This window comes from Saccopteryx leptura, chromosome 1 (assembly GCF_036850995.1).
Source record: "Saccopteryx leptura isolate mSacLep1 chromosome 1, mSacLep1_pri_phased_curated, whole genome shotgun sequence".
NCBI classification, from domain to species: Eukaryota; Metazoa; Chordata; class Mammalia; order Chiroptera; family Emballonuridae; genus Saccopteryx; species Saccopteryx leptura.
The window spans coordinates 353,920,529-353,937,014 of NC_089503.1; the positions used below are offsets into that span (position 1 = coordinate 353,920,529).

Consider the following 16,486-nt stretch of genomic DNA (forward strand, 5'->3'; position numbering starts at 1 on the left):
AGGTTCCAGGCTGAACCAAGGACAGGCCGCAGCACTCATGCAGGTCCACAGGCTGTGGGTGTCCACGTATTACAGACAGAAGAGGAAAGGGGCCACTGGCTTCTGTGTGTCACCTCTGGGGCCTCTGGACCAATGCTCGCCAACCCCACTGCGCATGTGCAATCTGGAAGGCACCTCTAATCCCCTTAGGGAAGACGACACAGCCAGACAGGTCAAGTCTCTAAGTCATAGTCACATGAGTGGGAAAATCGTTTTCTAGAATTTGTACCAGACTCAGAAAATACAATCAGGAGTGAAAGAATATGGGGTAGAGCACAGTTGACCCTTGAACAAAAGATTTAAACTGTGCAGGTTCACTTACACGTGGGCTTTTTTCCCTAAGAAATACAGTATTGTAAATGTATTTTTCTCTTATGATTTAACATTTTTTTCTCCAGCTTATTTTATTGTAAAAATGCAGTATATAATATGTATAAACAAAATATATTTTAATTGATGTTACTGGTAAGGCTTCTGGTCAACAGCAGGTTACTAGACAAGTTTTAGGGGGAGTCAGAAATTATATGCAGATTTTTGAATGCTTGCTGAGTTGGTAACCCTAACCCCTACGTTGGTCAGTGGTCAACAATAATTCCTATTGGCGTCTGATCCATTTCATATAATAAAAATACACCAAAAATTAGTAATTTGCATAATACCAGTATATGCATAAAATGTATACTTGAACCTTTTTCTTTAATTCAGGGAGAGGAGAGGAGACAGAGACAGACTCCTGCATACACCCCTCCCAGGATCCACCTGACAAGCCCACTAGGGGTGATGCTCTGCCCATGTGGGGTGTTGCTCCATTGCTCAGCAACCAAGCACTTAGTGCCTGAGGCGGAGGCCATGGAGCCATCCTCAGTGCCCAGGGCCAACTCCCTCCAATCAAGCCATGGCTGTAGGGGGGGGGGAAGAGAGAGAGAGAGAGAGAGAGAGAAGAGAGAGAGAAGTGAGAGGGGGAGGAGTGGAGAAGCAGATGGGTGCTCCTCCTGTGTGTGCCCTGACTGGGAAGTGAACCCGGGACATTCACACACCAGGCTGACACTCTACCACTGAGCCAACTGGCCAGGGCTCTGCCTCATTTTCAAAGACATTATTTAAAAATTTCAAAGACATTTTTAAAGCATGTATGGATTTTAATCTGTATATGCAGTTTAGATGAAAGATTTATGTTCACCAAAAATAGGACTCAATAAAACTGGCACAATTTTGGTTCAAAAACTAATGTTTGAAGAAAAAGGTATAATTTTAAAAATTAGACCTGTTATTCTGTTAGCGATGCAGAATGCCCAAAGCATGAAGGCCAAAACCACCTTGTGACAGCAGAAGCTACACATGCACACTCCTTGTCATGGTGCTACTTATTAGTTCAATGAAGCCTCACCAGGCGGTGGCACAGTAGATAGAGCGTCAGACTGGGATGCGGAGGACCCAGGTTTGAGACCCCGAGGTTGCCAGCTTGAGTGCGGGCTCATCTGGTTTGAGCAAGGGGTTACTTGGTCTGTTGTAGCCCCACGGTCAAGGCACATATGAGAAAGCAATCAATGAACAACTAAGGTGTCGCAACAAAGAATTGATGCTTCTCATCTCTCTCCCTTCCTGTCTGTCTGTTCCTATCTGTCCTTCTCTCTGTCTCTGTCACACACACACACACAAAAACTGGTTATTTGTAAGTTATACATTTAAAACAGAATCTTTAAATATGCTTAAGAGTAATATTTACTCCTGAAAGTTCATATATTCCCCTTAAAGAAGACATACTACATGACTCATGGTATCACTGTATGTGTAAAAAAGCGAATCAAACTCCTAGGAACAGAACAGAATGGTGGTGCAATGGCTGGGGTAGAGGAAAAAATGGGGAGCTTGGTAAAAGGTACAAACTTTCAGCTGTAAGATGAATAAGGTCTGAGGACCTAATGTATAACATAACATGGTGACTACAGTTGACTACACTATTGTATAATTGAAATTTGCTAAGATAGAACTTGTGTTCTTACCCCTCTAAAAAATAAATATATGTTGATGAGAATTCTTTCACAATGCATATATACATGAACCACTACATTGTAAAGTTAAAATATAAAATGAAGGGTAAGGTAGGTTTTAAGGCTAACAAAATAACTTATATTCATAAAAAAGAATATGAGGACTAAATTTCCTAGAACTTATTCTCAGGTGTCCTACAAGCAGAAGTAAACACTCTCCTGAGGATGGCTCCTAGTCAACAGTTACACAGCCACTGTTCAGAAATGAAATAAGCAGTGATAATGTAAAACCATATTCTTATCACATACTTGAGCGGGGGGCATGACAGTTGCAGGTAAGGGGTTGGAAATCATTGGTCCAAAGATGTCCAGATCGTCGTTCAGCGCTGGCACCGCGGTTGTGTTCCCATTGGTCACTGGTGCCTCAGCAGGACCATCTGAAAAGAACACAGATTCTTGTCTTAAAGTAGATTCTCTTAGTACTTGAAACATAGCATTATTTTAAAAGTTAATATATGGTTGAAAGAAGAACAGTTCCAAAAGTTGACAAAATTTATCTCCCCTCTACTTCAGGTTCTATCCTCTTACTCAAAGAAATCGTTTCCAGTTTAACTTATCTTCCAGACATAATTTTTACCCATCATTCTATACTCATCTGTATATCCAAATAGTGTGTGTGTGTGTGTGTGTGTGTGTGTGTGTGTGTGTGTGTACACACATATCTATTCTAGGTATATATCCAAAAGCTGCTTTTTAACAAATGTCATCATTCTATTCACATTACTCTGTATCCTGATGCTTTCTTATGTGCCAGGCACTGTTCTCAGTAATTTACATATATTAACTCATTCAATCTCCATAACTTTATGAGACAGAATTAACTACTTTTGAGTTAACTGACTGAGCTGGTATTCTTACAAACAACGCTTCCTCATAAATGTGTGTGTGTGTTCTGGATATCATTTCATATCATGGACACCTACCTTAGACATAAAATTTGATGATTTAAAATATCTGAAATGTTGAATTTTAAGTTACTATAAGGCAAAAGAACACTAGATAGAAAACAATCATACACTATGTAAACTGATTCTATAGGAAGCATCCATAAGACTCTGAAATCAGGGACAGCCACCTTCCGTGATGGCAGTACCAAGTCACTGAGCTGTAGTGGGAAAGAAACTCTGTTAGGGTACTGACATCCACAATCAGCTTCCTACTTACCCTATCATTAAAAAAAGAAAAACTTGTAAAAGATTTCCTATTGATGTTAATGTAGAATTCACAGAGTGTAAGGGCTGGGAGTCGGAGTGCAGGGAGGTTGAGTTTGAGAGCATGGTATATTATTCCAGGACACAGAACATCTCTCACAGTCTTCTGTGGCCACAACCAAATAACAGTTCAGAGCATCACAATTCCAATCTCTGGGACTTACAGTCTAATCGATCTGCTATTTTAACAATTTACAGTCTCATTCAATATCTCTTTGATATACCATACAGCCGTCAAAGGCAACTCGGTCGTTTTATTTAAAAGTTTTTCAATACTGAGTGGGATGTCTTGCATAAGGTACTTAAATACTTGACAAATTTAATAGAAACTCTACCATGTTCTGGGTGTTTCTACCACAACCCACAGAAACTCATACGTTTCTTCTCTTTTTGAAACAAAATATAAAAATTGGTATATTTTATTTCCCTGTTTGAAGCTTCAGTGAACCACAAATTATTAATTTCAATGAATAAATTGTCATAGTAAAATATTTTTTACTAAATTTATAAAAGTATGAAACCCACAAAAGGTTGGTTTGAAAGAGATCAACTGCGAATATTTTTCAGTGACATCAAATTATCAGAACCACATCAGTATGTATTACAGATCTATCAAGTACAACGGACAATATAGCAATGCATAGATTACTACAAATTTACAATATATAGAATTTTAAGGTAATATTTTTTTTTCATTTCTCATTCCAATGGCAACATTCATTTTGGAGTTAGGCCTCTTTGAAGATCTCTTTCATGTTTTCTGGTCTTTTCCACATTCCACTTACATGATGTATACAGTATCTTATAAATATAAACCAGAAATAAAATATTTTAAAAGGACAAGGTATTCTAGATTAAAAAAAACACAACCAAAGGAACATCGTTGTAGTATTACAATAGCTCAATAAATAAACTCAGTCCATTGACAGAGAAGCCAGAGGTGCTTTACCCCATACACTGGAGAGCTGGGGACAGGGAAACATCCACATCAGAGACAAACTCCAGTAACAGAAAATATGACTATATCATACACATACAATTTCAACTTACAAACAGAAGCACATGTCCTCCCCAAAACACACTACAACCAAGAACAAAGGAAAAAAACAAAAAGCTAACAAGCTGAATATAAGTAATTTCTGATTTCAAATTTCTTTGCTTTTTCTTTTTTTTTTTTTTTTTGGTATTTTTCTGAAGCTGGAAACGGGGAGTGACAGTCAGACAGACTACCGCATGCGCCCGACCGGGATCCACCCGGCATGCCCACCAGGGGGCAACGCTCTGCCCACCAGGGGGCGATGCTCTACCCCTCCGGGGTGTCGCTCTGTTGCGACCAGAGCCACTCTAGCACCTGGGGCAGAGGCCAAGGAGCCATCCCCAGCGCCCGGGCCATCTTTGCTCCAATGGAGCCTCGCTGCGGGAGGGGAAGAGAGAGACTGAGAGGAAGGAGAGGGGGAGGGGTGGAGAAGCAGATGGGCGCTTCTCCTGTGTGCCCTGGCCGAGAATCGAACCCAGGACTTCTGCACGCCAGGCCGACGCTCTACCACTGAGCCAACCGGCCAGGGCCTGCTTTTTCTTTAAAAAAAAAAATTATTTTAGAGAGGAGAGAGGGAGAAAGAGAGAGAAAGGGGGTAGGAACAGGAAGCATCAACTCCCATATGTGCCTTGACCACGCAAGCCCAGGATTTCAAACAGGCGACCTCAGCATTCTAGGTCAACGCTTTACCCACTGTGCGTCCACAGGTCAGGTCTTTCTTTGCTTTTTCAAGTAATAATAAACACTAACAATTAGGTCCAATTTATGGGGGGGAAATCCTTACACATGAGAAAATACTATTAACATTTTTTTCCATTGGTGAATTAAGAAAATACTTGCCTGACCTGTGGTGGCACAGCAGATAAGAGTGTCAGCCCATTTCAGTGAGGTTGCCAGTTTGAAACCCAAGGTCACTAGCTTGAGCCCAAGGTTGCCAGCTTGAGCATGGGGTCACTGGCTCAATCCCAAAGTCATCAGCTGGGCCAGAGCCCCAGGTCACTGGTCTAATCCCCAATCAAGGCACGTACAAGAAGCAATCAATGAACAACTAAGTGGATAACAAACGAGTTGATGCTTCTTTCCCTTGCTCTCTCTCAAAATAATTCTATCAATTGATTTTTACCACAGGCCACGTCAATCTAGCCAAAACAGCAGTGAGCCAAGGGTTACTATGTGAGAACCAAGAGGTTGACCTAACAGAGCAAATGACCTGTTTTTAATACTGTACATCATTCAGAAACTTGAAGTCTGTTCTAAGTAGCACACTATACTCCACTGAGAATAATAACTTATTTATACTTTCAAATCTAAACCCTATCTCGAAGTATATTATCTAAACAAACAACATGGAGCAATTTATTTGTTTTTTGAAGTCTTATTTTACCCTTGACACACTTAGGATCACACATGTAAACAGTAAAAATAATAGCCAACACTTAGTAAAGTGCTTATTTTCTATGATGCCTCAAAAAATACAATTATACACATAAACACATATGCTTTGTTTAATCTTTATAACAATGCTATGGGAAAGGTACTATAAATTATCCTTATTTACAGGTGGCCAAAAAAAGTTAAACTTGTCTAATGTCACAGAACTAGATAGAGCAAAGCCTTTAATTGTAATCTTATTCCATTTTTACTCTAAAAGCAATACATTCTTATAAAAGATGCAAACAATGCAAAATGAATAAGAATTCCCCACCATGGATGACAGTGATATTTGCACAATAACATGAATGTATTTAATGCCATTAAACTGTATTCTTGAAACTGGTTAAAATCTTAAATTTTATATGTATTTCACCACAAAAAAAAATGTCCCTTACCATACATTTTCTATACTTATTAATGTATGCTTATAAACATGCCTGAAACAATGTATATACAAAAATAGCTTTAAATAAAATTGTGTGGGTGGGGTGAACTTCCTTCTAGGGTACTGCATGGACCTACCATAAGTGATTCCATCCAGTCCTTCACTGTTGGGCATTGAGGTAGTTTACAGACCATTGCTACTACAGAAACAACAGTAACCATCTACCCTTCTCATTATAAAACCCACAGTTAATTTTCTTCACTGCAAGGTAACATGATTCGTTTCTGCCATTACACTGTAAACAGCTCCATTTTAAAATATTTTAAACCGGCCTTTTGAAATCTCAGGAAGGCATTCTACACAGACAACAAAACTGTGCTCTTTGCCACCACCTACCACAATTAATGGGGCTGTCTGAAAGTTACTCACAATGTAAGCTGAATGGACTCTGGAATCCTTTAGGAGGAGAGAGGAGCATCCGCTTAGGGACAGCGATCATTGTGGCAAGGCTGACCCTTAAAACCTAAGGTAAGAACTTTCTTCCAGGCCTGACCAAGGTTTTCCTCTGTCCAACCTCAGGACGGACACAGATGACTCTCCTCTGCTCTCACACCTACAACAAACGTGCCCTGTTTTCTCTTGATCCCGTTCTCCTGCCCATGTGATCCCTTAATATGATAAATTTCACCTCCATCAATTTTCCTTGTTACCACCAAAGCTCCGCAGTCACAGAACTGTTGAAAACAAACCTCTAACGTCTAACCTAAATGAAACCTTGGCCCTGCACAACCAGTAAATACAAGTTTCCGATGGATTTTCCCAGCAGCTTTCAATGTCTGCTAATTTGACTCACTCACTACTTTTGGCTTGCTAAACACATTCTTTAAAAAAGATTCAATTCATTTTGAAGGATTTGTTTATGATTTTCAGTATTTGAAAAGAACAGTTCAAGACTAGTTATCATAATCATCATTATAAACATCATGTTTCCTGGATTTTTTTTTTTCCCCCTGAAGCTGGAAATGGGGAGAGACAGTCAGACAGACTCCCGCATGCGCCCGACCGGGATCCACCTGGCACGCCCACCAGGGGGCGATGCTCTGCCCCTCCAGGGCGTCGCTCTGTTGCGACCAGAGCCACTCCAGCGACCAGAGCCACTCCAGCGCCTGGGGCAGAGGCCAAGGAGCCATCCCCAGCGCCCGGGCCATCAAAGGAGCCTAGCTGAGGGAGGGGAAGAGAGAGACAGAGAGGAAGGAGAGGGGGAGGGGTGGAGAAGCAGATGGGCGCTTCTCCTGTGTGCCCTGGCTGGGAATCGAACCCAGGACTTCTGCACGCCAGGCCGACGCTCTACCACTGAGCCAACTGGCCAGGGCCTCCTGGATGTTTTTATAGAAGGTTTACATGGTATCATTTTGTCTCCAAGCAATATGGGGAAGGGCATCTCTTTCCATTATCTGAGTTACAAAAACCAAGTCACAGACAGATTAAAATGCTTGCTCAATGTCACTTCCCAAATTCAGAAGCAAAAAACTTGCATGAGTACACAGTCCTCAGACCTACAGACTCCTGAGTGCTCTTTTCCTTAAGCCACAATTCATCAAAAGCCATGTACTTATTACTGAACCTAGTTAAAAAGAAATCCTTAAAATTCTGAATATAAATAGCAACTTTTGGTTGATAATTACTTGTACAAATTAGAGATGCAGTGACAGAAACAGTTCAAAAACCACTGAGCACCACACTCAGTTTCTTATCCCCCCACTCTACTCTCCTCCTACCAAGCCCAGTATTTTCCCAATTTAGAGTGAGGGATCCGGTGGATGTGGTCATCACTGAGCCAACTGGGCTGAGGGAACCACGTGTGGCATATAATCAGTCAACAGAATCTTCACAAATCACTGGGATGTCAATGCATCCTTTAGACCCAGGGTCCACTTATTCACTGACTGAATGAAAAGAAGCTCAGAGGCCACAAAAGCAGCAGAATATCAAGATGTAGAAAACAGTTTTTCAGATATATACACACACACAATTTTTAAATTTAGAAAAACTAAAGCTTATTCAAACTAAATGGTGTAAGTAGTGCAATTCAAGAAAAATATTTAAATCCGTATGGGTTATATTTTTTGTGCACAACACACACATGCAAACACGCGTCCCCCTCGGGGTGGAGGCTGTCTGCAAACAAGCAGAATTCACCAGACCGCACTGGTGTGGGTGCTGCGTCCTCGTCAGCCCCAGACTGGTGGTAGGAGCAGCCAGCAGCAGGAGGCGGCAGCCACTCCTTTTAATCAGTATGCAGAAACAGTAGTTGGTGGGCAATAAAAATAATGGGAGATCCAGAGCACAAGAAAAGCCTAAGGCAAATGGAGGAAATTTAGCTGGGACAACATCATAAAAAACGATAATGAAGCACAAAGGACCCCTTTAAAAGGCAATGAGCAAACAAGAAATCAGGACAATGCAGTAAAAGGAAGAAGGAATTTCAATCTTAAAGGCAAGGCATCAAGCCTGCAGTTAGTTGGTTATGGGTAACCATTTTGTTACCTTAAGATTTCATACTAGTGTTTTACCTGCAAACTGAGCTGGTTGGTGGCTGTTTTAAATTGCACACATACCAGGAATTTACAAGTAAAGGTTAAAATGTTTTGGGCCTCAGGAAAAAGTTGTTGAAAGCAGCAGTGCTGCTTCTCACATGAACACAGGGCATGACCGGCAGGCCTCTGCGGGTCTGTTTCACACCACGACCCTGACAGGTGCTCAAAGGAGGCCACATTTCAACATGGCAAAGTCAGGAGGGCCGGTGTCCACCATCGGGAAATCAACTGATTCTGTTAACTGTGGCTATACCAGAAGCCTTTGGTAATCCAAATGAGTGAAGGCAAACAAAGTATTTCCAACAATATGCAAGCGGCTTCTTCGCAGCCCATTCCAAGTACGTTTGAACAATAATTTATAAACTAAAGGTAATTTTAATAACACACTTTTAACACTAATATATATTTTTTTCTATTGCCAGGTACTCTGATCATATATAAAGTATCTCAGGTTAATTATCATATTACCTCAAGAGAGTGTTTACACAATAAGCCTCAGATTTCAACAGAAGCCTGGCGTTGCACCTGGAAAACTCCACTGCTCTGACCAGTTCAAGCTTTTCCTGGTGGCCTCAAGCACAACAGGTGCCATTTCCTCATATGGGGTTGAAATAGGCAGTTGCCCTACCTCCCTGTGAAAGGGCCTTGAGGCCCGGGCCGGCTTTAGAACCCATCCCAGCAATTGTAGTTGGCTAAGCTCCTTCCGAAGCAACAAATAAAATGAATCCTGGGGTCAGTGAATCTTCCTCCGAAAGGTCAGAGGCTGCATGCAAAGTGGCAGCCTTCCCAAGTGCTTTTACATTTTCATTTTTAGTTTTTAATGGCATCAGAATACCCTCAGACTGGCAGGTGTGCCTCAGTACACTACAGGCCTCTGTGCTCCCCGCTGCCATCAATCACGTTTAGACCCAGAGCCACTGTCCACTCCCTCCCATCCCCTCACCAGGAAATGAGTGTGCAGCTTAATTTAATGCTTGGCACAAAGCAAATGCTCAGTAAATGACTGAGGAGCTGAAATGCTTTTCACACACAGATTCTAAGAGGCTTGCTTGGTGACAGCAAAGCCATGGTGGAAACAAGACCAGTGATCGTACTTCTGTTGGGAGAAAAAGTGAAATAATGACTATTTTTGTGAATAATGTATTTTCAAAAGTACCAGTGATTTGAGCCCTGTTCTGTGTGAGGCAGATTGTTACCTCAGTGACTATTGCCAAACCCCACAGGGCCTCTGGAAACACTGTAAGCACCGAGCAGTAGATGCCCTCCCCAGAGCCTAAACGACAACAAAAAAAACTGTCATGAAACACATGACGTCTTCACTGCCTTTACCACCAGCTGGGCTGTCTGGGCAAACCTAGAGCTATAAACAAAACAAGGCAAGGAGAAGCACTTAGGAAGAATTCTTCCAGATTTTTTTTTTTTTTTTTATATAGAGACAGAGATAGAGTCAGAGAGAGGGATAGATAGGGACAGACAGATAGGAATGGAGAGAGATGAGAAGCATCAATTTTTAGTTTTCCATTGTGACACCTTAGTTGTTCATTGATTGCTTTCTCATATGTGCCTTGACTGTGGGCCTTCAGAAGACCAAGTAACCCCTTGCCAGCGACCTTGGGTCCAAGCTGGTGAGCTCTGCTCAAACCAAATGAGCCCGAGCTCAAGCTGGCGATCTCGGGGTCTCGAACTTGGGTCCTCCGCATCCCAGTCTGACGCTCTATCTACTGCACCACTGCTTGGTCAAGGCTCCAGATGTTTCTTTGGTTGGTGTCCTGGAGTTGAGGAGAGAACCCCAGGTCAGGCACGTGTATGAAACAGCAGAGCTGTAGGCCATGAATGTAAGTCCAGAACCATGAGTTGTTATTCTAGCCCTCAGTGCTGGAGAACAGTCTTTAAACTCTGCTTGTGAGTAACTGATTTAGAACTGAAGTCTATAAGGCATTAAAATTTTTGAATCAAATGTTTCCTTGGAGCTTTTAAAACATAAAAATGTAAAAGCTAAAAAGAAACAATAGAAACTCCGAGAAAACAAGGAATAGTCTCCATTTTGCTCTTTCCATTATTCTAGCGTTTTTGTATGTTTAGACATGCATATTGCCCCTACTTTTTAATAGAAATTGTAAGTTATCTGAGACTCCTGGTGTCTTCCTTATTCCTTCATCTGTATCTTTTTTTTAAGTGAGTGGAATGGATAGTGAGACAGACTCCTACGTGTACCCTGATCCGAATACAGCTGCAACCCTTGTCTGGGGCCAATGCTCAAACCAACTGAGCCACTGGCTGCGAGAGGGGAAGAGAGAGAGAAAGGGGGAGGAGGGAAGCAGATAGTCCCTTCTCTTGTGTGCTCTGATGGGGAATCAAGCCCGGGACATCCATACACTGGGCCAATGCTCTATCCACTGAGCAACCAGGGCCTGTCTCTTTACTTTCTTTTTTCTCTCATCTTGGAAAAATGACTCTTGAATTTTTAAGCAGAATGTGACTTCCTTCATAAAATAAAATGTATTTGAAAACTCAAAAGAAAAGTACCAGTGATCTTATTACAAAATCCCTCTTTAGTCCTTGCCCTATTTAGCCACCACCTCATTATAATTAGGCGGTCCCTTCCTCCTTGAAAATCCCCCCTTTGAGTCTGGGACCACATCTTGGAAGACTCTGCGGCCACTGCTGGTGATATCCTGGCTAGCTACTCCGCCAATCTTTTCACAGCCACCAATTCCACAAGACTATTCAACCACAGTGTTACACCTGCGTCCTTCCTAACAGGAGTCCCTACCCTACAGCTTCCTCTCTCCAGTTCATCAATGACAATGAGGTGGAAATTATCTGTAAATCAGAGCCACTGTCCACAGCTTAGTGCATCACTGCTGCCGCAGCACCACAGGTAAGCGCCCAGGCATGGGCCAGTCCCCCTACCAGCCACCCTAGGCGCCAGAGCCCACTTTCCTTTCCTCTCCTACAGACCTGTTCCAACTGTGCCATCGCAGCACTGGCCCGTGACTCCGAAGCTGTCTGCTCCGTCAAAGCCAGATGGGCACTGGTCATTAGAGGCTTCACAAAGGTCAGACACGGCACGCTGTGTGTATCTGGGAAGTTGCTAATCTTTTCCAACTCTTTCCACTCTAAGGATGACCTCTATAATGCATTAGATTTTACTTGGAATAAGTGTGCACAGTACCAAAAACCTCATTTGCTCCTCCCTCTGACTTAGCAACAGCAAGAAAATTAACCTTTGAATTGAAGAAAATACAATTTAAATTGGGAATTATTCCAGATTTCAATCTGAATTCTCGTAACTAATTCTCTACATAATCCCATCTCTTCCTTCAGCGATAATTCTGTCCTAGTTTCCAGACTGCAACCTCACCCCTCACTTGCACACACAGCTGCATTTTCTAGTATTTCCTAGAGTTCCATGAACTCTGCTGGGGCTCAATAAATATTAATTGAATTCATCTTTTACTTGAATGTCAAAGGCATTAGCTGGTCATAATCTACTTGCACAAAAAATAAAAAAATGTTAAAAGAGCAACATGAGATTTCATGTATTGCTAATCTAGTTTATGGAAGATAAGAATATGATAAGTAAATGGATGTTATGTTTTCCATTACCATCTCTGACTGAGCATGAACATTCAGCTCCAAGTACACCCTTGCTACAAGGAAAACTGCCAAGTCTAATTCTTCATCAGTAACTACTGAGGCATCATCCTAAGAAAGAATAAATTCAAAGTCGGAAACGCAATGATTAAAAAAGGCTGCTTCCTGCCTGACCAGGTGGTGGCGCAATGGATAAAGTGTTGGACTGGGATGTGGAGGACCCAGGTTCGAGACCCCGAGGTCACCAGCTTGAGCGCGGGCTCATCTGGTTTGAGCAAGGCTCACCAGCTTGGACCCAAGGTCGCTGGCTCGAGCAAGGGGTTACTTGGTCTGCTGTAGCCCCACGGTCAAGGCACATATGAGAAAGCAATCAATGAACAACTAAGGTGTCGCAATGAAAAACTGATGATTGATGCTTCTCATCTCTCTCCGTTCCTGTCTGTCTGTCCCTGTCTATCCCTCTCTCTGCATCTCACTGTCTCTGTATTAAAAAAAAAAAAAAAAAAAAAAAAAAAGGCTGCTTCCCTGCGACACAGCAATGTTCTCCTTAGTGGCAAAACTCCATCTTCTTAAAGCTTTATAAATTTTCATGTTATTCAAAGAACTCTTTTTATTTTCTACTCCTGCAACCATGTAAAGCTTTACCTTAATAAAAATATTACTTAGAATTCCTTTATATTAAAACAAGCTGTTTTATAAATGAAATACACTTCCATGTGTATTACCTTGTAAATTCAAGGAGCAAATGTCCATTGAAGTATATTAAAATTTTCAAGCTATAGACTGTTTTCAAATGCTTACAGAAATACAGGTGTCTGAGAATTAAGCGGAACTATTTGTGTTTATTTTATATTAATCTTTCTTAATGCTAAACAGGTAGCATTAGGCTAGCTGACCGACTACAATGACTAAAGTGGTCTTCAGAGGCGATCTTGCCCTCTGTCATGACGGCTCCCTTCCTGAGGCTCCCTTCCTGAGCCCTCCGTGTGATCTGGCTAGCCGCACAGCAGGGGTGTGCTGTGAGCCAGGACAGGGCTGTGGAGAGGGCCCTGCAGCACTATCCATCTTTCAAGGGACACATACTGACTTAGAGCTGCTGTCTTGAGATTGCTGATAAGAGGTTTAAAGAGCAAACTTCATCGAACTCATTCTTTTAAATACATAAATTTATATAAATATATAAATATCTATTAAATACTTCTATACCATTTCAGAACGTCAAAAGATAAGAAATCTATAAGGGCAGCTACAGATCCTCCAAAGGCCAAAGACCATGCTTCACAACCATGGTCTCCAGGCCTGAGCTACCTCTTACCGACCTCCTCTGACCTACCTACTGTTCAGGGGATACTAAGCCTAGCACTGCATGCAGTTACCATGGTAGGCACTTCACAATTATTGTTTTCTCGTTTATTCCGGCCATCAACCACAGAGGGGCTCTCACTTCCATTTCCCAGGTAAGACTCCAGAGCCCAAGACAAAATACAATCACTGCCTCTAAATCCTGCCCTCCCCTTATGACACAGAGCTGCCAGCTATCAACTTGCAAATGGGCCCAAGGTCTATTTTGCATGCCACAACGTCACTTGGTCACAATGTCCCTCTTAAGAGTTTTATCTTCCATCACAGTTCAACATAGTGTAATAATTAAAAACATGGGATTGGCTCTGTAATCTACTAGCTATGTGACCTTGGGCATGTTAATCTCTTTGTGCCTGTTTCTTCATCTTTAAAGTGGAAATAATGGCAGTTTACCAACATCAAGGCAGCTACAAAGATTTGATGAATAAAATATCTGTAAACATGTGAAACAGTCCCTGGCACACAATAAGTATTAAAGAAACAAAATAATAATTTAATTACTGCTCAAGTCAAACATCTTACTCTGGTTCATCTTAATTACAGTGGTACCTTGAGATACGAGTTTAATTCCTTCTGTAACCGAGATCGTTAAGTCAGTCAACTCATATATCAAATTTCTCCCATTTAAAATAACTAAAATAGCCCTGGCCGGTTGGCTCAGTGGTAGAGCATCGGCCTGGTGTGCAGAAGTCCCGGGTTCGATTCCCGGCCAGGGCACACAGGAGAAGCGCCCATCTGTTCTCCACCCCTCCCCCCCTCTCCTTCCTCTCTGTCTCTCTCTTCCCCTCCCACAGCCAAGGCTCCATTGGAGCAAAGATGGCCCCGGCGCTGGGGATGGCTCCTTGGCCTCTGCCCCAGGCGCTGGAGTGGCTCTGGTCACAATAGAGTGACGCCCTGGAGGGGCAGAGCATCACCCCCTGGTGGGCAGAGCTTCGTCCCCTGGTGGGCATGCCGGGTGGATCCCAGTCGGGCGCATGTGGGAGTCTGACTGTCTCTCCCCGTTTCTAGCTTCAGAAAAATACAAAAATAAATAAATAAATAAAATAAAATAACTGAAATAGATTTAATCCATTTCAGCCCTGTGAAACATCCCCAAACCATCCTAAATTATGAAAAAGGACGTTTTTAATTAAGAAACACAAATGTATACTTTACCAATGCATAACAAAATATATGAAATAAAAGAAAAAAGTGTTATTTAGTACTGTATTCTTTCCTTGTAGACAGATGAGTGCGGGCTAATGGAGGTGAATGGCGGAGGAGGAGGGAGGGAGGAAGGGATGCAGGCACTGTAGACATGTAAACTAAAACTGCACTTTTCTTAACACTAAATGTAAACTAAAACTGCATTTTCTTTACTTTAAACAAAACTAAAACTGCACTTTCTTTACTTAAAATGAAACCACAAAAACTAGCAGCAGCTTCCCGAATCATAACTCGTATCTCAGAATTTTGCTTGGATCTTGAACAAAAATACGGACCGAGTCGCAGCTTGTATCTTAAAAAAAAATCGTTATGTTGGTCTGCTTGTATCTCAAGGTCCCACTGTACTGAGACTGGACTTTGAAGTCAGAGAGACCCAGGTTTAAGTCCCGGTTCTACTGTTCAGAGCAGTGCCTCGAAAGATAACTTTGTCAGGTTAGAATCAGTGTTTTTTGTCTGTTTAAAAAGAAAAGAAAGAAAAATGGCAGAGAAAAGCAAGAGAGTGTGTGTATATGTGTATAAACTACCCTCTACTCTAAAGGGTTGTTCTAAGGATGTACTGCACCTGTTCCAGGTACTACAGCTGCGAAAGCCCCCTGAGGTGCTGCTTCTTGATGGCAACATTTACCTCTCACGCCAGAAGCTGAGTATTATTTTCTCAGCCTCGTTACAACTAGAGTAAGGTCATTTAATCCACCTCTAGACAGGGAGTCTCTGAGAACTCTGCTAGGGAATCTCTGGGAAAAGTTCTCCTCAAGAAACACGTGAAGAAAAAAGCACCTCTGGCTGTGGTCCTACGGGGGTGAGGTGCAGAGAGCTGCCCTCCCACTCGCCAACCAGGAGGGCACAAGCGTGGGATGGAAGCCGAGCAGGGTTGAGTGCGCAGAATGGGAAGCAGGAACTGCACGCCCTGATCCGCCAGGTTCCAGGGTCTCGTCCGGTGAGATCATTAAATGTCTGATGTATATGCCACTTTTAAGCAGTCAGAGGTAGCCTCGTTCAGAGCTCATTTCTCACTCCTGTAAGCACCTATAGATTCCCTTTGCTGCCCTGTCCCTCAGAGGTTCTGTGCTGTCCCAGCACTACCAAGAAGCTGCCTCTTTCCCACCCACCTGCTGCTGGTGCCAGCAAGTATCTACCCACGGCCAGCTCTCTCACAGCGACGTTATTTATTCACCTATCTGCACTTCCTCTCCTCCACAGGTGTGACTACCAAAAATAAAACCAATTCCTAAGGCCTCCTTTTTGAAAGGCTGGTAGTAGCTTATAATACTCAATGAACACATTTTCTGAGCAAGAGCACTCTAAGTTTTTATCAGGTTTTAAACCGTATCTGGAAAGTATACCAGACTATAAAACTACTTTGCGCACTGTGCTCGAGCATTCCTCCCCTTTCCCTGCCCGCCCCGGAAAGAGAGGGGTGCACACAGACACACATGAACGCCCTGTGCTGGCCCGTCCTCCAGGGCCGCCGCCGCCGCCAAGCCCGGCATCCTCCCAGTCGGTCCTTCCCAAACTTGTTTTCTTTTACAGCATACAGACTTTGAAAAACAGAAGCTTCCCATAGGAAT

At 42.5% G+C, this 16,486-nt stretch overlaps 1 protein-coding gene across 2 annotated transcripts in view; it reads right to left on the bottom strand.

The window, feature by feature from the left end:
* Positions 1-16,486, bottom strand: part of SMAP1 (small ArfGAP 1) — a 167,798-nt gene that overhangs the window by 6,778 nt on the left and 144,534 nt on the right. For both annotated transcript variants that reach the window (XM_066359094.1, XM_066359095.1), the window contains one exon: positions 2,340-2,467. In XM_066359094.1, coding sequence (XP_066215191.1) covers positions 2,340-2,467 — 128 coding nt within the window. The remainder of the gene's footprint in view (positions 1-2,339; positions 2,468-16,486) is intronic.